The sequence below is a fragment of the Nicotiana tabacum genome, chromosome 6 (genome assembly GCF_000715075.1).
Source record: "Nicotiana tabacum cultivar K326 chromosome 6, ASM71507v2, whole genome shotgun sequence".
NCBI classification, from domain to species: Eukaryota; Viridiplantae; Streptophyta; class Magnoliopsida; order Solanales; family Solanaceae; genus Nicotiana; species Nicotiana tabacum.
Genome location: NC_134085.1, coordinates 74,993,151 through 75,018,987, shown reverse-complemented (window position 1 = coordinate 75,018,987; position 25,837 = coordinate 74,993,151). Strand labels below are relative to the sequence as shown.

The 25,837-nt window shown below is 34.9% G+C and overlaps 1 protein-coding gene across 2 annotated transcripts; it reads right to left on the bottom strand.

The window, feature by feature from the left end:
* Window positions 1-129: 129 nt before the first annotated feature.
* LOC107811057 (uncharacterized) lies at window positions 130-2,628 on the bottom strand. 2 transcript variants are annotated; one of them, XM_016635906.2, is made up of 4 exons: window positions 2,472-2,628; window positions 2,286-2,381; window positions 1,927-2,217; window positions 130-836 (listed from the first exon to the last, which is right to left on the bottom strand). In XM_016635906.2, exons 1-4 carry the CDS (start codon window positions 2,496-2,498, stop codon window positions 681-683), a joined length of 570 nt encoding a protein of 189 aa, XP_016491392.1. In that variant the 5' UTR covers window positions 2,499-2,628; the 3' UTR covers window positions 130-680. The 2 variants fall into 2 exon arrangements, with proteins under 2 accessions (XP_016491392.1, XP_016491393.1); XM_016635907.2 differs by having other exon boundaries at window positions 130-824.
* Between the last annotated feature and the right edge of the window lie 23,209 nt (window positions 2,629-25,837).

The window sequence follows — 25,837 nt, the reverse complement described above, 5'->3', positions numbered from 1 at the left end:
GCCATGCTATATACTCTATTTAAGTCTCTTATGGACCAAAAGTGAATCGAAGGACAAAATTTAACAATTCCAAATAATACAATGTCAAATTTGGACCTTTTCCCAAAAAGGAGAAAATGATTACCAGAAGAGCATGCCAAAAAAGTATAATAATAGTTATAATGAAGTTTACAAGCCCCTGGAGGCACATCTTGTTCAGATCTTACGTAATTGTAGACTTGCAGCACAGCATGGATTTAAACCCCAATTACTTTCATAATGCATTTTGGTATAAGATTATCCCATAGCAACCTACTCGACTAAGACAACCATAAATTATATTTACATGTTTAACAATGCAAGTTTGCATTTCAAAGCCACCTTCAGCATTATCTCCAACTACCATCATTGGAACTATAAACAAAGAAGTATTAGTTTAATAGACCATCTAAGAAGGAGACTCTCACTGTACACCTTTTTCCTTTCTCCGCGAGCAGAGATATCATTATCCGATGAACGAGGATGATGATTATAATCCAGAAGACCGCCAAATACCACATTTCTTACTCCTCATAATGGTGTTGAAACAAATTTAGGTTGATCAGAATCTTAGATATACCCTGCTTTGGTAACATCATATCAAATGGATTCTGATACGAAGCTTCCATAATTTATGATAAATACTCGATCATTATCACTAGTTAATGTGCTTTGCCAGAGGATAACGATGCAAGATCCTTCTCATCTTCATCACTGTCATCACTAATCCATCCATAGCATGGTTTGCGAATTTGGTTACTTGGGAAAACATCTTTCACCGGAGTAGAATGTAATGGAGCAATGTCCTGTAAAATAGACTAGAAAGAATCTTCAATTGGCCAAGACAAGGAATTATAACAGCAGTTACAGGGTAGGGGATCAACGAAAAAAAAACAGTAGATCAAACATTGTGTTTTCTTTCCAAATAGACCTTGATGCAACATGCTAAACAAGCTGTACTTGAGGAAGAATAGTAGTGATGCTATAAAACTTTGCGTATTGTACTCATTTTCTGGTTTTGCTTACTAATATACAGATGAAGCTAAGATATGGTAGATGCTGTTTAAGGGCCTTCTATGTTGTTCCTTACAATTTCTTGCCATTTGATGCTATTCCTTCTCTGAATATTTTGGTTCTCCAAATTGATCCTAGAAGGTTTGGTAAAGAAGCCGCGAAAGATGACTTCTCTTGCAAGCTCATGACTTAGTACCACAAACAGTTCATTTTACTTTACTCCTTTCTATTGTTCCTAATCCTTGGTCTTAAATTGTGAGATTCTTCGGTTCAACCATGAGCAGTATGGTTCATGTCTACAATTACTTCAAAAGGTGGACCTATCTGCATAGTTGGATAATGTTCTTCCAAGATTACACTCGAAAGGTATAATAATAGTACCAAAATGGATTACCATAATGGCCCTATAGTAGTTCTCTAAGTTCAAGAATCACCAAGATTGTTTTGCTCTCTTTCTGAATTTACTCCCGTAGTTGTTAATTTTCGTTAGGAGCATTATACAGTTTCCCCTGTTCTCATCCAATCTCATATTAACAAAACCACTTCAAGAAGAAGGCAACAATGAGTCAATTTCAACATAGTATCTGCCTCCTGCAACAGAGGCGGATCCAAGATCTGCACTTTATGAGTTCGAGCTAGGTATTCTATGACAATTCTTTTGATTTATTAGGTTTGAAATTAATTATTTGTACTTATTTAATGAATTTGGTAAAACATACATAGAAACGGAGCCAACATTACCGGGTTCAGATGAACCCATAAGTTGAATTTTACATCCGCCCTGTCCTGCAACATACCCCTTAATTTAGAGTATACTACATTGATTGACTTTGCATATAAAACTTTTATCATTATTCGTCATGCATATCGACCAATGAATCTAAGTGGGATTACCTCAAATAGCAGAACGTTTCCAATTATATGTTTTTCATGTTCTTCAAGTTTCACAGGAGTGCCATCTACTTGATCATGCTCTTCGCACACTTCTTCATCACAAGGTTCTGCAAGATTCTCACTTTTTTCCTGAAAATTAGGACATGTATTGCCACTGCCAATTTCCGCTAACTGATTTTGGGGCTCATGATCGTGATTAGACTCAGATTCTCCTTGCGTGTCAAGTATAGTCTCAATCAGAAGCTTGTATGCAGCCTCCTCAATAAATATCCACCCTTCATCTCCATAAACCTACAAAAAACAAGTTGAAAAATTCAATTAAAAAAAATGGAGAAATGCGTTAGGAGAAAAAAAGAAACCTTGAGGAGGTCTTTAATGGATTTTTGGACGATGTGACGAGAAAACCCTAAGCGATCCATTGCATCTAGTGCTGCATCCATTCGTCGGAATCCCAACTGCATTTATAACAAACAAACACATGTTCAAATAAAAACAAATGTTCATTAAAATTATCTTCAAATAGCTTAATAATCTGTTCGTTTTACCTTTGGGCGTTTGGCTCTGGGAGGCATGATTAATGGATCCCAAAAAAGGAGACGTCAAACAGTAAGTAGTAGGTACAGTGCTTGAGAAGAGGAAAAGGGCGCCTGTGGTTAGAGGCTGACAAATGATTGAAGCGATGGAACAAGTGCAAGCTTAGTAATGGAAATATGTGTGTGTGTGTAATACTCCCTCCGGTCCACAATAAGTGACCAATTTGCTTTTGGCACGCCCATTAAAAAATACTAAATTCTATACAAAAATACCTAGTATGACTAAACTACCCTTGATTAAACATTTAATATGAGGAGTAAGAAAACTTTTTAGGGATATGTACATAAGGGTTATTTTATAAAAACAAATTGAATTCTTTCTTGATTACATAATTGAACACTTATTTTGAACCAAAATGAAAAAACAAATTGGTCACATATTGTGAACCGGAGGGAGTAACATTTTCCAAAACTTCTTTTTAATCTTTCCCACTATATTTTCCATTCCCCCACCAACCCACTCTCATCCTCGCCCCAAACCCTTACCCCTTCCCCCCCCCCCCCCAAATCCATCTCCTAAACCCTCACTCTAAATAGAAATATTATTAATGTTACTTTCTTCTTTTTATAATATAAAAAAAGAATTTTATTTTAGTTTAACAAAAAAACTTTCTTTTTATGATGTAAAAAAGCATTTTCTTTGATTTTAACAAAATAATATAGTAAAAAAAATAATTCATTGCAACAAAAAAAAAATCTCATGATGTAGAAAAAGTACTTTTTTCATTTCAACAAAAAAGTATTTTTTTTTTCATAATGTAGAAAAATATTTTTTTTATTTCAACAAAATGAGTATTTTCTTTTCATGATGTAAACAAAATATTTTCTTTCATTTCAATAAAATAAGTACTTTATTTTCATGTTGTAGAAAGAGTACTTTTTTTTAAATCAAAAAAATAGTATTTTCTTTTTAGTTATGGAACACAAATTTAAATGTTGTTTTTGCATAAAATAATAATGCAGCACATTAGTTCCTTTGGGTTTGTCTGAATTTTTAGAAGAATAATTAAATTCTTGAAATTCTGAAAACTTTGGATATTCTAGGGGTTAAGGCGGGGGGAGCACAAGAAACATGGGGACTTGGGGAAGGAGGTGAAAGCAGTAGCATAAAAAATATTTTCTACTCTCTAATAAAACACTAAAAATTATTTTCCAAAAAAAGTTTTCCATTCACCAATCAAACAAGGAAAAATAAGTTATAAAACAACTCATTTTTCATGGAAAATATTTTCCATGTAAAACATTTTCCTTCGTCCCAAATACACCCAGAACGTCACAGCAAGATGCCCTAAATACTACTACCATATATTTTGGTTTCATTGTATTAAATGTTAAAAATGGATATTATTTGATTTTGGGCTTTCTATTAAAACAAAAAACGAGGCAAACTGATTATATACATACCATTATACTTTAAAATTAATTTTTTCCATAATTTTTTTTCTTTTATCCACTTTTTGTAATGGTATTTGTAGGCATGCAAAATTTATTGAATTTAGATTCAATAAAATAATTTGGACTATATCTTAAATTCAAGATATATTGGTCAAAATAAATATTATGGGCTAATATAATTGAATTAATTATATAAGCTCAACACATATGGATTAAATGAGTAAGTCTTAATCCATTGGGCTAGCCCATTTAATTGAGCTAAAGTAATGAGCCTACTTCCTTAAGCCCAATATATCATTTTCCTAGAGGCTCAATTTGATGTCACATGTCAAATGACATGGCACACCAAGTCAAATAAAAGAGCCAATGGGATTATGCCACGTGCCAAATGGACAGGGCATGCCAAGTCAAATTAAAAGGCCAATGAAATCGAGTCACGTGGAACGTATATGTAATTATGTAAATTAAGATAAACTGAAGTGAAACAATTGATAGGAAAATTCAAAATGAAAATTTCATTAAATTTGATGTAATAAAATAAACAGAAGGGAAAGTAAAATAATGTTACGTAATTCTTAAAAAACGAAAAGAATAAACACTCTATCCCACTTCAAAAGAGTTGCAATTTCATTAAGAATAAGAATAAGCATTTTCAGAACTTATAAACTGAAAATGAGCAAAAATTACTTATACAGTATATCAAACATTACTAATATTACTCTAAAGAGTGTGGTGTTTGTGTGTGTGAGAGAATTTCGTTTTTACTTTCAATTTTTCTTTCGGTTATTTTACTTCAATGTATTTATTCAAAAATACATCCTTTATATTTCAAAAATATTGATAAAAGTATCATATCTTTACTCGTAAAATGGTACAATCGAATTTGTAATGTGTTTATAGACACACGAATTAAATTGATCCACAAGTATAAAGTAACAAAGAAGAAAAGTAAGAAAATACCATGATGGGCTTGAATTGAACTTCTTCGGAAGCAAAAATAATATCAAGAATAAAGAGCCTAACAAGAAGATGTTAACTGAAAGTAATATTAGCATTTTCGCGTATAAGTATTTCATGTCCTTCCATGGATACACATTTTTCTATCTATCGCAAAATTAGAGAAGACAAGATCCTCAAATCAAGATCCTCTTTAAAGTGTTTAAAGACCCCTCTTGATAGTCGCATAAAAGTTGAGTGCAAATACTAAGATTCTCGGCAATGGCCGCTCCTTTAATGCTGCCCTTTTCAACCAGTATCTTGCTTATAATTCTTCTCTCCGATCTTGATGACATCGGGGCTCATGCAACACCGGTCGCATGCTTAGATCCGGTGTCAGTTATTTGGTGATTCATCTATTACGTGCTTTACTGCCACGTATTCATTTGACGAACATCCACCTGTCATATGCTAATTTTGAAGTTGACTTTGTTGCATCCACTTCTTCTAATACCTGGAATGATTTGGGCACCTGGTAAGTATTCGATGTTTCTTCCTCTCCATCGTCCTCTACCGGTACTGGAATAGAAGTTGACATCATTTCCTGTAGTTGTTATTTATCGATCCCCTCTGCCTTGCTGCTAGATAAGGTGACTGCATTTATTTCCCTTGCAGCAGGTTTATCACCCCCTAATCTGCTTGATCTCCTTCGGTGAAACTTCAACAATTAATGATAAGTTGATGGCACAACCTTCATTTCACGGATCCATGGCCTACCAAGAATCACATTGTGGCCCATATCACCCTTCACAACTTCGAAAAAGGTGTATTTGAAACTCCCTTGGCATAGGTAAGCAACACGATATCTTATCGGGTCGTTACTCTTGTTAAGTTGAACCCAGCCAAAAGCTTTATCACTTGAACTATGTTTATGGTTAGCTTTGCTTGTTCTAAAACCCTCAATTAGATAATATTGGTTGAACTCCCTGGATCAACTAGCACACGTTTAATATTAAAATCTAAAATATTTAAAGATATTACTAGAGCCTCATTGTGAGGTAAGATAAGGTTGTCCGCATCTTCCTCCATAAAGGTAATTTTATTATCTTCCAGATTTTTCTTTGCTATGAGTAACTGATATCTTCGTCTTTTAATTGCCGAAAACGTCACCCTATTTACTTCAACCCCAACAAAAATTATGTTAATTATTAGGCGGGAAGAACATGTGATTAGTTTTGTTGGTTCTGTTGCATCTCGATTCCTATCGTAGTTATTTTTAGCTCAATCACTCAAACATTCTCTAAGGTGACCATTTTTCAATAACATTACTACATCTTCATGAAAGTGTTGGAAATCCCTAGTCCTATGACCATGTGTATCATGGAACTCGCACCACATATTAGGATCTCTTTGATTGGGGTCTAATCGAATTGGCTTCCTTGATTCCTTGATGTTTCTCATAGTTGAAACCAACTATGAGATATCTTGAATCTCGAGATCCAGATGACTCTTTTTCCAGCAAAGCCCTATTATTTCAACCACGATAAGTCCTTTTATCCGGTCCGAACCTTTCTGATGATTGAAAACCCACGCCCATCAAACCTTTCGTTTGGCACATAAGATTGGAAACGATTCCTGAAAGATCTCCGGTCTGCATCAGAATAATTTTGAATATTTCTTCATTTCGATCGCGATTACGACCCTTGGATGATACCGAAGAACTCAATTGATCATCTTCTATCCTAATCTTTGATTTATAAGATTATGGGGCAACCCATGTGATCGCCTGAAATTCCAATAGACTCCCTTTCAACTTCATCGAGGCATTAGAGCTTAAAGTATTTAGGCCTTTGGTGAAAGCCTCTATTATCCATTCTTGTGGTACTGCCGGCAACATCATCCTCTCCTTTGGAAATGGATCACTAACTCTCGCAATGTCACGACCTAAACCGATGGTCCGCGACGGGCACTCGGTACCTTACTTAACTGAGTATCAACATAATATATCTTTCTTATTGTACTTTAATTGGCAAATGGGCCAAATGGGACGTCATGGGCTAACAAGAATAGACATAGGGGAATATTCAATATAGGACGACCCAACCTGATATATAAAAAAAAATTATGCATGTGACATACGGGCCTATAAGGCCAACATGATCATTTGTAAACTCAAAACTTAGGTCGGCAAGGCCATACAAGCATCCGTATACATGACATATGTCTACAAGCCTCTAAGAATACATACTTATCATAAAGGTCGGGATAGGGTCCCGCCATACCAAACAATATGCGTCTAAATCATACTGACCAAACAAGCAACTTCGGAGCAAATAGAGAGCACAAATATCTTCCGTTGAGCTAATAGCCTACTTGGAGGACTCTCGACCTGTCTATCAGGACCTGTGGGCATGAAACGCAGCGTCCAGAGGAAAAGGGGACGTCAGTACGAATAATGTACTGAGTATGTAAGGTACATAAAAGACATGGAAGAAATATAGAGTAAATGACTAAAACCTGTAAGTCTGGATAACTCTGTAAATCATGAAATACTTATAGTGTCATGCATATGCATATGAATGTAATGTCGTGCATAGGTACATGTGTTCATAACATCATCAAGCCTCTGAGGGCATCCCATCATATTATTTCGGCCAATGTGGGCAAAATCAACAATGTATACCAGCTGATCAGGTGGTGGTGCATAGATAACGTCATAACCTTTCCCATATATATATACATACACGTATATAATGTCATCTGGTCATGGGTCAATGTGCATGTATAAATGCATGAAATGCATATGAAATACGTTAATAAAATCTCTCGGTACGTCATAAAACCAGTATGCCTCTGATTAATACCATGAAATAAACTTTACCATCTTACGCATTTTGAGACTCATGATCAGATGATAGAATAATATGACACATGGGGAATCAAGAACATAAGCATCTCTAGTATTTCTATGAATAGGGTCATTTATGGAAGTTGTGCATTTGCTCGTTTCGTTCGTGTCGTATATGTCACACCTCCTTTTTTTCCTACACCCCGGAAAGGATATAAGAGAGTTTTTCCAACTTAAAGTGACAATCGAAACAAGATTCATTTATTATTAAAAATTCAGAGTCGTCACTTGGGATAATTTATGGTGTCCCAAGTCACCGGTTCAAATCCCGAATCGAGAAAAAGATTGACTCTGTTTTACAGTCCGCGAACACAGAAATCCGGGTAAAGAATTCTGTTAACCCAGGAGAAGGTGTTAGGCATTCCCAGGTTCCGTGGTTCTAGCACGGTCGTTCAACTGTTATAATTGGCCTATTATCTGATTTTAATACATGTTTTAGCCTATGGTTCAATTTTAACTTATTAACCGCTCTTATTTATTTTTAGGAAGATTGCAACGTCATTTAAAATATGTCTTGAACCACATCATATAAATGCACTAGCGGTCTACGACACATTTTATTTAACGTTGTTGGGATTTGAATTTGGGTCACATGAAATGCACACCCGAGTTTAGGAAGGTAATTTCAAATTACGCGCCTAAAGCAACTACGCATTTTTCAACTTTGCGAGGACCATAGAAAATTCGCTAAATGACATGCCTCGAATTATAAGGATTTAAAATTAATTAAATGAGGGCCATGAGTTTTGATGTTTTAATGTGGATAGAGTGGTATAAATTGATAAGTACAAAAGGCCTAAAGAAATGGGTTAGCTACATGTATATCACTGGAGCCTTTTGTTATAGCATACTACAATTCAGAAAGGTGGAGTTGACATTTATATGAAAATAACAAAAGACAGGTGACAGCTTTGGGTTCATCTCCACATCATCTTCAAAAGACCGACTATCATTTTCAAATTCTAGAAAGAAACTAACAAAATTTTATAACAAAATAATGAATCTTAAATGAACATATGAGCACAAAAAAAAACATGCTGAGAACTATTCGGATGAACCAGAAGGAACAAAACAAACATGGACATACAAAAATGCATTTTTAAACTTGATTATAACAAAGAACACTTAAAGTAATTAATTTATATAACACTATTCTAAAGAGAAAGTTGTAGTATCACCACTATAACTTCTACAGTACCATTTTGAAGCAGAGGAAGTTGAATCTTCACATGGTTAATTTAAGAAAATATGCAGCCAATAACATAAACTGAAGATAAGATCCTTCCACTAACACAATCTATTTTTTTTACATCTTAATGTTGACAAATTGTTCAACTTCACATACTTCTTTAAATTTCAAAATATGAACATGGTGCTACATGAGCTTGAAATCTAAATGTAAACAAAACAATACCTGCTGGTTACAAGTCATGAGCCAGGAAAAATAAAAAAACAAAACAAAACGAGACAGAGTCATGAACATACTAAAATAACGTTAACATTTGCAAATCTCAATTCACTCAATCAAAGAAACATCAATCATGCGAACAGATTAAATACGCAAGAAACTTTATCAAAAGAACCAAATCAATTTGCTTCTACTTCAATAAAGATGCTCCGACATTTTTTAACTCAAGAGCTTGAATTACATATCTACAAGAGAGTGAATTCAAATAAATAAAATCTGAAAGTTGTAGAGTCAATACAACAGCAACAACAAAATCTCTATCAACTCTTCTTCAAACCTAAGATTCAAGGCCCGAAATATTGAAAGAAAAATTTAATGAAAATTTTCAACCTAAATTTCTCTCCTCCCCGTCTTTTTTTTTCTTTTCTCTTCTCAAATTTTCTCCTCTATTTATAGCAAAATTTTCGAGATTTTTAAGATTTTTTTTTTAAAAATATTTTATTATTTTATTATTTTTTAATTAAAAAAAATCCCACTTACAAATTGCTTTTATTTTTTTTATAAAAAAAAATTCCACCTTTCTTTACTTTTATTTTTTAAATTCCAACTTTAATTACTTTTATCTTATTTAAAATTCCACTTTTTTTACCTTTTAAAAGAGAATTCCACTTATTTAACTTTTCTTAAAAAAACAATCCACTTTCTTTTGCTTTTCTTTTAAAAATGCTACTTTCTTTTACTTTAAATTTTTTTAATTTTCAGATACCTTTATATTTGTTTTTTAAGTCCAACTTTCTTTTACTTTTTATTTTTTTAAAATTTCCACAAAACTTTACTTTTATTTTTTTAATTTTCTACTTTCTTTTACTTTTTAAAAGAGAATTCCACCTACTTTTACTTTTATTTTTTTTACTAAATACTTCTCTTTTTCTTATTTTTTAAATCACTCCTGAAAATTAAAAAAAAAAAAAATTTGGAATTTTTTTTAATTTTAAAATAAAAATAAAAATAAAATAATATTAATAGTAATAATTCACCTTTTAAATTTTGTATTTTTACCCTATAATAAAAAGTGCAACAAAGCTAAAAATTGTAGGTTAAAACCCCTAAAATATTTACATAGAAGAAGTGATAAAAAATTAAATATTATCAAAAATTAGGTGCTCACAGCTGCCCCTCTTTGTTTGGAAACATGAAGAGTTTTCAAGCAAAGATAAGGTGAGCCATGTGACTAATTTTTGAACATATTTTTATTCAAAAGGGAAGAAATAAGGATAAGACAAAAGAGAAAGGGTGCAACCGAGTCTTGGTTTTGGACAGCCTACATATCCCGGGTTATAGGGGAATCAGGTTGCGTGTAGTTCAAGAAGTTTTGGTAGCTGGTACTACCGAAGAGCTGTGATTTTGCTGCTATTGCTGCTGTTTCTGCTTACTGAACTCCTTATTACACCGTGACAAAATAAAAGAAGCCAGACTAAACTATGATATACGAATTACAAGAATCCTATCTATATCTTGAACTTGCAGTTTTTGCTGCCCTGCTGACTTGTACTCTCTGAGTGAGATTCCTTTGCTGCTAACTTAAATTGCATTCTGAGATGCTTTCCCTTTGTTCTTCAAGTGGGCTCCTGATTGTTGTCTTCCTTTGAACCTTACTGCTTCCCTTCGTTCTCCAGGTGGGCTCTTGATTACCAATACTTGCGCTGCTTTTCCTTGAAACTTGAACTGCTTCCCTTCGTTTTTCATGTGGTTTCCTGATTGCTAAACTCCTTTGAACCTTGCTGCTTCCCTTCGTTCTCCAGGTGGGCTCCTGATTGCTAATACTTGCACTGCTTTTCCTCGAAACTTGAACTGCTTCCCTTCGTTCTTCAGGTGGGCTCCTGATTGCTAATACTTGCACTGCTTTTCCTCGAAACTTGAACTGCTTCCCTTCGTTCTTCAGGTGGGCTCCTGATTACCAACACTTGACTTGCTGCTTCCCTTCGTTCTTTAGGTGGGCTCCTGATTATCAATACTTGAACTGTATTCCCTTGCTCTCCAGGTGGGCGCCTGATTGCCAAAACTTGAATTGTATTCCCTTGCTCTCCAGGTGGGCGCCTGATTGCCAAAACTTGAATTGTATTCCCTTGCTCTCCAGGTGGGCGCCTGATTTACAAAAATGGAATTATATTCCCTTGCTCTCCTGGTGGGCTCCTGACTGCTAAAACTCGAATGTATTCCCTTGTTCTCCAAGTGGGCTCCTGACTGCTGAAACTTGAAATGTATTCTCTTGTTTTCCAGGTAGGTTCCTGATTGCTGAACTCGAAATGTATTCCCTTGCTCTCCAGGTGGGCTCCTGACTGCTAAAACTCAAATGTATTCCCTTGTTCTCCAGGTGGGCTCCTGACTGCTGAAATTTCAACAGTCTTTCCTTGTTCTCCAGGTGGAACCTTATTTCTGAAACTTGGTCCATCTTCTTCTTGAAACTACTTTTCTTTGACTTGTTCTCCCTCGTTCCTCCAGGTGGGCGCCTGATTACCAATACTTGTGCCAATCTTCCTTGAAACCTGATTTGTTTTCCCTTGTTCTCCAGGTGGGCTCCTGATTGCCGAAACTCGAAATGTTGTTCCTTGTTCTCCAGGTGGACGTCTGATTGCTGATACTTCAACTGTTGTTCCTTGTTCTCCAGGTGGACGCCTGATTGCTAGTACTTGGTCACGCTCTTATCTTTGATATCCGTGTTGTTCTCCCTATTCTTCAGATGGGCACCTGACTTCAACAAAAATGAACAAAATAAAAGAAAATTTTCTGCCCCAGTTTGGTAGTTGGGCGCATCTATGAGTTTAAACTGAATCACATCACCAAATATTACTAAGAATTTGAAAGCTAGGTCCCATTATCCATGGAGGTCCTGACAACTCTTAACTAAACGACGATTTTAAGTCTAAGCTATATCTTGTTATCTAAGGAGGTCTTAAACTACTCCCCATTATCCAGGAGGGTCCTGACAATTCTTAATTAAACGACAATTTTAGAGCTAAATTATATCTACTAAAGGGTATGTCTTATGCTAAATCTTGTTATCCAAACTATTTTTAAACTATGTCCCATTATCCAGGCGGGCCCTAACAAATCTTAAATCAAGTCTTATCTTAAGAGTGACAATTCTACGGCTAAATTATATTACCCTACAACAAGAACTTATGCTAAACCTTGTTATCTAATGGAGATCTCAAAGCTAGGTCCCATTATCCAGGAGGGTCCTGAAAACTCCTTATTGAATCATATCTTAAACTTGCGAACTTTAAAACCATCTTATTCCTTGGGATACATTTATGCTAGATTTTACTACTCATGGTTGTTTTAAATTTTAAACTAGGTCCTATTTTTCAGGAGGGTCCTGACAACTCCTAACTAAATTCTATCTCCAGAATGAAAATTTTGAAACCAACTTATATTCTTTTGGGGTACATTTATGCCAGATCTTGCTACTCAGTCGTGTATTTTGAATTTTAAAATAAGTTCCATTTTCCAGGAGGGTCCTGAGAATTTTGCGATCAAACCTGCATGGTACTTGTCTTCCTTACAGGGTGTTTCCTGAAACAAATGTCATCTTTGCCCCTATTTCAAATCAAAGAAAATCTTATCAGTTTAAACGTGGCGGTTAGTTGTGGCATTCTTGTTGGGGGTGGTTTTCTCTTTGCTAGGCTCTGCTTTGTTTCAACTGCCTTGAACATGGTCGAAGGATTGTTTTGACCTTCTGGCTGATCCTTAACTACAGGATCCCCAACTGTTGTTCTCCATTTCTGACCTTTCTGTCTGAACTCGTATATCTCCCACGACATTACTGAACCATTCCACCGATTTAACTTTTGCTTACACCATATGTCCCACTTTTCATCATATCATCTCTGGCATGTTCTAGCCGCATTTTTCTTTGTGCAATTTTGAAACTGGTAGTAAGCTTTGAAATTCCTTCTTATTTGTTGAAATAAGGCTAAACTTAGAAAAATTAACAGCAATGAAATGCAATGATTTTGGGAATTAAGAATAAAGAAGAAAATCCGAATTTAGATGACTGTTGGAGATAGGAAAAAGGAACTTATCTGAGTGGAGTCACTGGCACCAATGATCATGGTATGCATTTTGGATTAATCGGCCCAGTCTATTTAACCAATCTCTTTTCCAATTGTTTTACTTTGTGCTCCAAGATGTTCCACAACCCAATTTACTTTTCGCCAACTTTACGGATCTTGTTCGACTTGCAGTTCCCTGAAGGGTTTTCACCGACAAACCTCTCTCATTTGTTGATTCCTCAATTCTTTGTCGCCTGATGGTGCCCGTGAAGGTTTTCACCAATAAGACTCTCTCATTTTTATTTTCTCTCAGCTTTCGTCGCCTCATGGTGCCCGTGAGAGTTTTCACCAATAAGACTCTCTCATTTTCATTACTTTCCCTGCTTGGACCAGAGTGTTACCCTTATATGAATCGCCTCTATTTGCTCGATTTGGCATCTCTCGAAAACTGATCGGAATGTCTTTCTTTGGACCGTAATATGGGCTTTTGGATGGGGTTAGAAAGAAAGAGTATCAAAGGCTCAAAACAATTTGACATGGGTTTAAAATTACAACTTTTGGAATCACATTTCTTATTACAAATACAACATCTGCCCCAGTTTCTTGCTTGGGGATCTTTTGACTTTTATTTTACTATGACCGAACCGTAAAGCTGCCTACATATCCTTAACAGGAATCAGGTCAAACGTAGTTTACACCTGAATTTCCTTGTTGTTATACTTTTCACTTCTTTTCTTTTCCCTTTTTCTTTTCTTTCTTTTTCTTTCTTTTTCGTGATTGATTCCAAAAGAGGGGTATGAAAGAAATAAATAAGGCTCATAAAGGGGAAACAAAGGGTAAAGTGTTTAGATAGCAGAACAAATTGCCTTCGTCATTTCAATCTCTTCGAAATAATGCCAAATACAAACAATCAACAATTATAACAAAGAAATCATACATAATATCTTTTTACTGCATCAGAATTGATAGTCATGTCTATGCATTTTCCTTCGATATCTGTTAAACATAAAGCACCATTGGACAATACTCTGGTTACAATGAATAGCCCTTGCCAATTCGGGGCGAACTTTCCTTTTGCCCCAGCCTGATGTGGAAGGATGCGTTTCAGCATTTGCTGCCCCACTTCAAACTTCCGGGGATGCACCTTTTTATTGTATGTTCTTGCCATTCTCTTTTGATACAACTGGCCATGAACCACAGTTGCCAATCGTTTTTCATCAATCAAGCTCAACTGCTCCAAACAGGTTTTGATCCACTCATCATTATCAATCTCAGCCTCATCGACAATCCGAAGGGACGAGATTTCAACTTCCGCAGGTATCACTGCTTCGGTTCCATATACCAACAAATAAGGGGTTGCACCTACTGAAGTATGGATAGTAGTGCGATAACCTAGCAACGCAAATGGTAATTTTTCATGCCACTGCCTGGAACCTTCTACCATTTTTCGAAGTATCTTCTTTATGTTTTTGTTGGCTGCCTCAACTGCTCCATTCGACTTGGGGCGATATGGGGTGGAATTGCGGTGTGCAATCTGAAACTGTTGACATACTTCTTTCATCAAATTGCTGTTAATATTAGCACCATTATCCGTGATGATCACCTTTGAGATTCCAAATCGACAGATGATATTTGAATGAACAAAATCGACCACTGCTTTCTTGGTTACAGACTTGAAAGTTTTGGCCTCAACCCACTTGGTGAAATATTCAATGGCTACTAGAATGAATCTATGTCCATTGGATGCTGCTGGCTCAATTGGTCCAATGATATCCATGCCCCAAGCAACGAAGGGCCATGGTACTAACATCGTGTGCAATTCTGATGGTGGAGAATGAATCAAATCTCCGTGTATCTGGCACTGATGACATTTGCGCACAAAACTGATACAATCTCGCTCCATGGTGAGCCAATAATAACCTGCTCGGAGAATTTTCTTTGCCAGCACATATCCACTCATATGTGGTCCGTAGACTCCTGAATGTACTTCAGACATGACAGCCGTAGCTTGTCTAGCACCTATGCATCTTAACAATCCAAGGTCTGGAGTTCTTTTATACAAAACTCCTCCACTTAAGAAAAACCCACTTGCCAACCATCGAATTGTTCTCTTTTGATCCCCCGTGGCTTGCACTGGATATATCCCCATTCTGATGTACTCCTTGATATCATGGAACCATGGTTCGCCATCAAGTTCTTCTTCAATCATGTTGCAGTAAGCATGCTGATCTCGTACTTGAATGTGCAAAGGATCGACATAGGCTTTGTCCGGATGGTGCAACATTGACGGTAGGGTATCCAAAGCATCGACGACCTCATTATGGACCCTTGGAATATGCCTAAACTCCACTGATCGAAACCGTTGACAAAGATCATGCAAACATTGTCGGTATGGTATGAGCTTCAAATCGCGTGTTTCCCATTCTCCTTGAATTTGATGTACCAGAAGATCCGAGTCTCTTAAGACCAAGACTTCCTGGACATCCATGTCTGCAGCTAGCCTTAAACCCAAAATGCATGCCTCGTATTCAGTCATATTGTTGGTACAATGAAAACGAAGCTGAGCTGTAACAGGATAGTGATGCCTTGTTTCAGAAATAAGCACGGCTCCCATTCCAACTCCTTTCATGTTAGCAGCCCCATCAAAGAAAAGTTTCCAACCTGGTTTTTCGGCCTGTTCTAGCTCGTCAATATGCATCACCTCTTCATCGGGAAAATAAGTCCTCAGTGGCTCATCACCTAAAGCAACTACACATTTTTCAACTTTGCGAGGACCATAGAAAATTCGCTAAATGGCATACCTCGAATTCTAAGGATTTAAAATTAATTAAATGAGAGCCATGAGTTTTGATGTTTTATTGTGGATGGAGTGATATAAATTGATAAGTACAAAAGGCCTAAAGAAATGGGTTAGCTACATGTATATCACTGGAGCCTTTTGTTATAGCATACTACAATTCAGAAAGGTGGAGTTGACATTTATGTGAAAATAACAAAAGACAAGTGTCAGCTTTGGGTTCATCTCCATATCATCTTCAAAAGACCGACTTTCGTTTTCAAATTCTAGAAAGAAACTAACAAAATTTTATAACAAAATAATGAATCTTAAATGAACATATGAGCACAAAAAAAAACCATGCTGAGAACTATTCGGATGAACCAGAAGGAACAAAACAAACATGGACATACAAAAATGCATTTTTAAACTTGATTATAACAAAGAACACTTAAAGTAATTAATTTATTTAACACTATGCTAAAGAGAAAGTTGTAGTATCACCACTATAACTTCTACAGTACCATTTTGAAGCAGAGGAAGTTGAATCTTCACATGATTAATTTAAGAAAATATGCAGCCAATAACATAAACTGAAGATAAGATCCTTCCACTAACACAATCTATTTTTTTTACATCTTAATGTTGACAAATTGTTCAACTTCACATACTTCTTTAAATTTCAAAATATGAACATGGTGCTACATGAGCTTGAAATCTAAATGTAAACAAAACAATACCTGCTGGTTACAAGTCATGAGCCAATAAAAATAAAAAGAAAAAGAAAAAAAACTAGACAGAGTTATGAACATACTAAAATAACGTTAACATTTGCAAATCTCAATTCACTCAATCAAAGAAACATCATTCATGCGAACAGATTAAATACGAAAGAAACTTTATCAAAAGAACCAAATCAATTTGCTTCTGCTTCAATAAAGATGCTCCGACATTTTTTAACTCAAGAGCTTGAATTACATACCTACAAGAGAGTGAATTCAAATGAATAAAATCTGAAAGTTGTAGAGTCAATACAACAGCAACAACAAAATCTCTATCAACTCTTCTTCAAACCCAAGATTCAAGGCCCGAAATATTGAAAGAAAAATTTAATGAAAATTTTCAACCTAAATTTCTCTCCTCCCCCTCTCTTCTTTTTTTGCTTTTCTCTTCTCAAATTTTCTCTTCTATTTATAGCAAAATTTTCGAGATTTTTTAGATTTTTTTAAAAAAAATATTTTATAATTTTATTATTTTTTAATTAAAAAAAATCCCACTTACAAATTGCTTTTAATTTTTTTATAAAAAGAAATCCCACCTTTCTTTACTTTTATTTTTTAAATTCCAACTTTAATTACTTTTGTCTTATTTAAAATCCCACTTTTTTTACTTTTTAAAAGAGAATTCCACTTATTTAACTTTTCTTAAAAAAATAATCCACTTTCTTTTGCTTTTCTTTTAAAAATGCTACTTTCTTTTACTTTAAATTTTTTTAATTTTCAGATACCTTTATATTTGTTTTTTAATTCCAACTTTCTTTTACTTTTTATTTTTTTAAAATTTCCACAAAACTTTACTTTTATTTTTTTAATTTTCTACTTTCTTTTACTTTTTAAAAGAGAATTCCACCTACTTTTACTTTTATTTTTTTTATTCAATACTTCCCTTTTTCTTATTTTTTAAATCACTCCTGAAAATTAAAAAAAAAATTAATATTTTTTCGGAATTTTTTTATTATTTTAAAATAAAAATAAAAATAAAATAATATTAATAGTAATAATTCACCTTTTAAATTTTATATTTTTACCCTATAATAAAAAGTGTAACAAAGCTAAAAATTGTAGGTTAAAACTCCTAAAATATTTACATAGAAGAAGTGATAAAAAATTAAATATTATCAAAAATTAGGTGCTCAGAGTATAGATCATGCCAAAAAAAAAAAAGAACGGATAGCCTTAACATACCTGAACCGATTCTCTTTTGCGGAAACACATAACGGATGATCGAAGTAGGGAAAAATCCGTATGATATTCTTGAGAAAGATTGTACCGGGCTTCTTTTGAATTAGTATAACACGTTGGATCTTGTAACATTTCTCTCTGAAATTTCACGTTGGATCTTGTAAGGTTTCAGAGAAATTTTCACGTTGGATCATTGTTATTCCTCTTTTAATGGTATAGAAATGTTATTTGCTTAACTTTGCAAAGTCATATACTTTTCCAATAAAGAGATCAAGCAATCTTTACATGTAAACAAGTTATCGCTTTGTCTAGAGACTCATTTTGTATAATTTGCCACCTTGGCTAAGCTTATGCTATGTGGCAATCCCAAAAAGACTCTTATCCACTTAATATCATAATTATCTCCACTATTAATCAATTATCCACATAATTAAGGACTATCTTAAATTACTTAAAATATTATCCACTTTTAACATACCTTATACACCTTACTATCATGGTCATGTGGTACCTTATATGGCACTAGCCCATAAATACCGAGTATTTTATCTCCGGCCGTATTTTATCTCAACATGTCAAACTTCGACAAAATTCATTTTCTTCAATTTGCTTACCCTCTCACCTTCACGAATTTACTCATCACTTGTTTGAAATAGCATAATGCTTATAATCTCAAAATAATCTCATTCCCGAACTTACGTTGATTAACTTGCGGCGAAACTTTAACGTATGAAAATGCGGGATATAATATCTCATTTCCGAGCTTTCATCAATTTACTTATGCCGTACTTTTATGTACGAAAACATTGGGTGTAACACGTAGTAACTCTGATTCTCCTTGAGAGATTCTAAATATATTCGCCTTCCTACCTTGGACTTTTCTTGCTCCAGTATGAGCTTTGATGAAAGAATCTGTGAGTATTTCAAAAAAATCAATTGAATGTTCTGGTAAGAGTGAATACCAAGTTAGAGATTCCTTTGTTAGGGTTTCGTCAAATTTCTTTAGCAAAACAGATTCGATCTCATGCGGAACCAAATTATTTTCCTTTATAGTTGTAGTGTAAGTTGTGATGTGCTTCTGTGGATCCGAAATTCCATCGTATTTTAGAATATCCAGTATCTTGAACATTTTTGTAATTAACTCCGAGGCCTCACTTGGTTTGAATGGCAATTGAGTATACTTATTTGAATCCGGGCCCTTCAATACCAGAGGTGCCCCTGGGATCTGATCCATCTGAACGTGGAATTATTTAGCGTTCTGATCCATCGAATCATTCATTTCCCTCATGAAACTCATGAGTTCGGTTTCAAAAGGATCATATGTGTTGTTATCATTCGTGAATCCATTGTCTGCACCACCTGCTTGATTATCATTAGATCTAAACTCGTCCCTTGAAGTGATGTTACCAGTTCTTTGTGATGTCTGATTTGCAGGCACGCTGGGAGTGGCTCGAACTCCTCTATCGGAATTATTTGAGGCAAACGATAGCGCTTGCAGGAGCTCAGTCATTATCTGATCTTGTCTTCAGAGATGATTCATGATTTCCTTTGTTCTGCTCTTAAAACTTTTACCGTTTTGACAGCGGGTTCATCATCCACATCATCAGGAGTAGGACTCCTCGCATGCCGAGTATTTCGTTCATTCCGGACCAGAGTCATCTCATTTTCATCAATGCAGATGTCACTAGTCGAATCATCATGTTGATCTCCACCACGAAAATTATCCTAGTGCTCATTGTTTGTCCTAACATTGAGTGAGTTATTGAAATCATTAAGTACCATGCCTATTTTTGTTTTACTAAAAAAAAACGTAAAAGTATATTAGTAAAATATGAATGGATCAAAGTAATACCGCAATTGTCTATGTCCCACTGTGAGCACCAAACTGTTTACTTGTAATGGTACAGTTAAATTTATTACGTGGTTTCTAGATACATAAATTAAATTGATCCACAAATATTAAGTAATGAAGAACAAAAGTAAGAAAATACGAGCCTGACCTTGAATTGAACTTCTTTGCAAGCAAAAAAAATATCAATAACAAAGAGCTTAACAAGATGATGTTAACAGAAAGTAATATTAGCACAAGTATTTCATGTCCTTCCATGAATACAAATTTCTCTATTTATAGCTAAATTAGGGGAGACAAGACCCCTAAATTAAGCTCCATTTTAAAGTGAATAAAGACCCCTCTTAATACCCGCATAACGGTTGAATGTAAATACTAAAGTTTCCTGTAACTGTTGCTCCTTTAATGACGCCTTCTTCAACCGGCATCTTGCCTTCAAATTCTTCTCTCCAGTCTTGATGACATTGGGACTTATGCAATACCGGCCACATACTTAGATCTGGTGTCAATTATTTGCTGACTCGTCTCCTACATATCTTTACTGCCCCGTGTTCACTTGACGAACATCCACCGGTCATCTGCTAATTTTACCCTAATACATTATCATATGGGGGTTTAAAGTTTTAAGTGGAGTAATTGCTTTTCAACTATAGGATAAACGTTATATTTGTGTGAGGACCATTTTGCGAATGGGTAAATTGAGGGAATGTTTCATTTGAGTAGTATATCAAATTTAATAGTCAGATCCTTTATGAAATTCCGATAATGTAAAAGAATTTGAAATGCAGCCAAATAATAGGAGCGACCAAATCTGAAAGTTAACTGCAGAAGTTGAAGTGTAGCAGCTGCGGTGCACCAGGGGCGGTCTGACGAGTTTTGTGGCTTAAAGTTAAACTTTACGAGTGGCCTTAACTTTTTTAAAAAAAATTATTTATTTATTTGAGGTTTATTTTTCTAGAGTTTCTTAAATACAAAGTTATTAATAGTTTTCTCATAATCAATAACTCCTAATAAGTTTTTCTCAATTGACAATATAGCTAATTTATTTAATCTTTATTGAGACATTATTGATCTTAGGTGAGATTTTATCAATTTTAATATTGAAAGTTTCTTTCCACCGAAGCGACGGAAACAAAAGTTATTAACGTTATTCCATAAGCAATATAGGCATTTGAAAAATAATCAATTTTTTTTTACTTAACTGAGTGTATCAATTAAACTGTTATCTTCTAATTGTACTATTTTTGTTAATATATTTAATTCCGAAAATAAATCTAAACCATCAATATCGAATTGATTATTATGCTTTAAGAAACATTCAAGATTAAGGCAATATTTTTTTTAAATTTTCATCATCTAGTGATCTTAATTTTTACCGCTAAATGGAAACCCAAAAATATTTTCATATGTTTTGAATTGTTCAAATCTATTTTGAAGTGAACAAAATAGTCTTGTCTACTATGTATAAAGTAATCATCTCCAAAAGACTCTTCGAAAGATTTTGAGATTTTATTATCAATATTTTCATCAAATTGTTACTTATTATATATCATATGTTTATTATGAAATTCGGGTTGGATATTCATTTCAAGTGCAATTTTCTTTGCAGAAATCATAGCAGTTGAAAATACTTCTTCTTTATACTTGTTAAAAAAAGAAATGAAACGTTTTCACTTCACAAAACCTTTTCTAAAACTTATACCTAGCCTATTAGGTGTAACAAAAAATGGGGCCTAAAATAGCTATATTACTTGCTTTATGAAAGGGCCGCCCCTGCGATGCAGCAGTTGCAATTTGAAGGTGAATGAGCAGTCTATTTATAATGTGGTGTATCAAAGTTTTACAATAAACTGTCACACAAAATGCTAACCTAAACAGGAGGACATTATCTACTAGTGTAAAGGACTTAGTTGGATGTTGCAGCTCAGTGCATTAGAGATTAATGTTTTTTTCTTACCTTTGGAAAATTATGACATGGTTTTTAAGGGTCCGAAACTTTTTTGATGCTTTTTTGGACAAAAAGCACATTTCTAATGCTAAAAAAAAGTTACATAATTAGGTAAATGCAGTATTATACTGCGTTTTACTTTAACGGAAAGTTAGTCGTTAAAGTAAAACGCAGTATAGTACTGCGTATTATTTAAAAATTATTTTTTTAACTAATTCGCAGTATTATACTGCGTTTTACTTATAATTTGGGCCCAACTATATTTTATTAAAGCAATTCGCAGTACTATACTGCGTTTAAGTAAAACGCAGTATAATACTGCGTTTAAATAAAACGCAGTATAATACTGCGAATTGCTTTAATAAAATAAAGCCCCTTCTTCTTCCTTGGACAACGACAGAACCGACTCCCCCATTAAAAAAATTTCGAGCACTGCTGGTCCCCCCCCCCCCCCCCCCCCCGCGTCAAAGTTAAAAAAAAAAAATTTTAGGCCCCACCCGTCACCTAAAGAGCAAGGAGTGTAGGTCCCACACACAAGACAAACTTTGGATTCCTTCTTTCGGGTGCGAAAATTCGATTTCAATCAAATTCAAAAAACTTAAATCGAGGTATTTCGATTTTGTTTATGTCAAAAACTCGTATAATACATGCATATTTGTATTGTTTAATGTGTTTCCATGTTAATTTGTGTTATGTTTTGTGTTTAAATTTGTATCTTATTTATACCCGGATTGATTTATTAGCTTTGGTACAAAAAATTGTTAAATTTGATAAATTATTTGTATTGTTAAAAAATTAATATTATTTATTTTGTTTGTTGTTCATATTTGTATTTTATGTTAGTTGTTTTTATATGTAATAGTGACCTTTTAGCGTAGTAAAATAAATAGCCTTTTAGCGTAGTAAAATATAGAGCCTTTTAGTGTAGTAAAATATAGAGTCTTTTAGTGTAGTAAAATATAGAGCCTTTTAGCGTAGTAAAATATAGAGCCTTTTAGCCTAGAGTCTATGTAGTTTAAGTATGTAGTAACGGCAAACTCTATCCATTTACACTTTACAAAATCAATTATTTAATTTATAACAATAAACTTACAAAAGTAAAAAATTAATATATGTTGTAAAATTAACTCCAATATCGAGCCTGAAACCCATACATAATTATACAGTCTAATATTAAACATAATTAATTATTTAATTTACTAAGCTAACAAAATTCTAAAAATGTTGAAATTGACACACATAATAATTAAGGATAACTTGGTGCTACCGGGCCTCAAATATCGAGCCTGGAACCCATACATAATTATTCAGTCCAATTCAATAATTTTTAATTTAATTTCTTAAACTAACAAAATTCTAAAAATGTTGAAATTGACACGCATAATAATTAAAGATAACTCGGTGCTATCGGGCCTCAAAAATCAAGTCTGGAACCCATACATAATTATTCAGTCCAATTTAAATATAATTAATTATTTAATTTATTAAGCTAACAAAATTCTAAAAATGTTGAAATTGACACGCATAATAATTAAGGATAACTTGGTGCTATCGGGCCTCAAATATCGAGCCTATAACCCATACATAATTATTCAGTCCAATATTAAACATAATTAATTATTTAATTCCTTGAACTAACACACACAATTAATTTTATTCAAATTATAGTAGACGACATGAACTTTCCTCCGCCTGCGCATCCTGGACCTGCCGAGGATCAGCTACTAGTGTTGCAGGGCGACCATAGGTCCTCCTTTGTATGGGAGGGACAACTATCGATGCAGGCTCTCCGCCCCAGGAGACCTGACGATTTGTGGGAGTTCATCGCGGAGCATCCTTTTCATGACCGTGTAGTCGCGCGCCTACAGGCTATGGGCTTCTATACGATTTTTGAGCTTGGACGGATGCAGCTTGATTGGTCTCTCATCACAGCCTTGATAGAGTGGTGGCGACCGGAGACACACACTTTTCACTTGCCCACTGGAGAGGCCACCATCACGCTGAAGGATATTCAGGTTTTGTACGGGCTGCGCGTAGATGGACGGGTCGTGGCAATGCCCCAGTACATTAGATCCATGACGCGTGCACAGTTTTTGGATATGATGGGGCAGTTTACTAGTTATAGACCTCAGGGTGACGCCGGGGGTAGTCGCGTTGCTTTGTCAGCCATCAGAGATCATATGGCTGTTTTGCACCCAGACATTACCGGTGAGACGGAGGATCTCCATATTGAGAGGTACACGCGGTTGGTGCTGCTCCTGTGTTTTCGGGTGTGTCTTGTTCCCGAACACTTCGGGGAGTCTCGTGAGTATGCGCTTTCTCCATCATCTTCAGCAGCTGGATGATTTACCCTAGTACAACTGGGGTGCTGCTGTTCTTGCATACCTGTATAGGAGCATGTGCCGGTCGAGCATGGGCCCAGCGGTGGACATATATGGTTTTCTGCCCCTCCTACAGGTGACAACATTTTCGAATACTCTGTTCATTACTCCGAATTCTATATGGTCGAAATGACTCATAAATTTTACATCAACCTTTTATCTTAGGTTTGGGCCTGGCAGCGGATCATGCCGTTGCAGCCACCTCTACCACCACTTGCGCCCGGTGAGGCTTATCCGTTTCTCCCTCTAGCTTCTAGGTGGATTCTCCGGCGTGGGAACTACCGAGGGACCGATGCTCATTTATTGCTCAGCTGCCCGTTTATTGCTCAGTCGATCGACTGCTTTGGAGCACCTCCGTCCCGATGATCTTCTTCGATATGGTTGAGTATCATGCCGTAAGTTTAAGGTTAACCGAACGCCTCTTATCACTCATTTTTTTACGTAACAACGATACCAATTTATCGTACTCCATAGTAAGCGGCAATTTAACATGACACTGTGGAGGTGAGCTATACCTCACAAAGTTATTCTCCAGCACAAGCTCACTCCCCCATATAGTGAAACCCTTATTTTTGGCACTTCAAACATTGTAAAAAAATGATTGATAAGAAAAAAAGAGAAGTATGAACGTAAGTTTGAAGTAAAGTATTGAATGGATTTTCATAAAATTGAAACGCCTTTAAATAAGGCAAGTCCGAGCTTGGGGTGTAGAATTTTTCTATGTAAAACGCAGTACAATACTACGTTTTATGTATTTAAATTATTATTATGTCAGTTAATTAGTGGGGCCAAAAATTAGAGTAAAACGCAGTATAATAGTACATTTCAGTGTAAAACGCAGTATTATACTACGTTTTACAAAAAAAAACAAATGTTCTCTGCATTCCTTCAGAATTGGGCATTAATAAGTGAAACGCAGTACTGTACTGCGTTTAAGTAAAACGCGGTATAGTACTGCGAATTAGTTAAAAAAATAATTTTTAAATAATACGCAGTACTATACTGCGTTTAACTTTAACGGCTAACTTTCCGTTAAAGTAAAACGCAATACTCTAGTTATATAACTTTTTTTTTAGCATTAGAAACGTGCTTTTTTTTTTCGGACTCTGGTTTTTAACGGGTAGAGGCCACTGACAGTTGGAGAAATCAAGATTGAACTCTCTTACGCCAAAAAGCTCTGGCTTAGAAGTTTTACTTCTGCTAACCAGACATATTAAGGGTAACGAGTTCAATAAACCGGCAGCATCAACTACCAGTAGTCATCACAAAAGAAAGCTAGCTCATAGAGATCATGTGTAGATTACAGGAAAGTCAAAGGTTACTAGGCAGAGGCTGTTAGCTTAATGTTAGGTTCATTCATCTGTATATGTGTGTGTAATTTGCCTATTCATAAATGAGGATCAGTTTTTTTCACTTCTCCTGGTTAGCATTTCTTATTTATAGACAAATGGACAGGTAATGTTTTAATTTAATATTCCTCCATGTAATGACTAAAATAAATAATCATTCGTTAATTGACCAAAATCAGTTTCAGAATTCAAACAGAAAGTTCTGTCGAGATGCAAAAAAAACTGAGTAGTTCTATTTCATATTTGCAATGGGCTTTCTTTCACCAAAAAAAAGACATCATCTTCAGACTATTTTTATAGTATATGACTGTTTAACCAAAAATTTGGGTCTTTAGTCAAAGCTAAAAAGAAA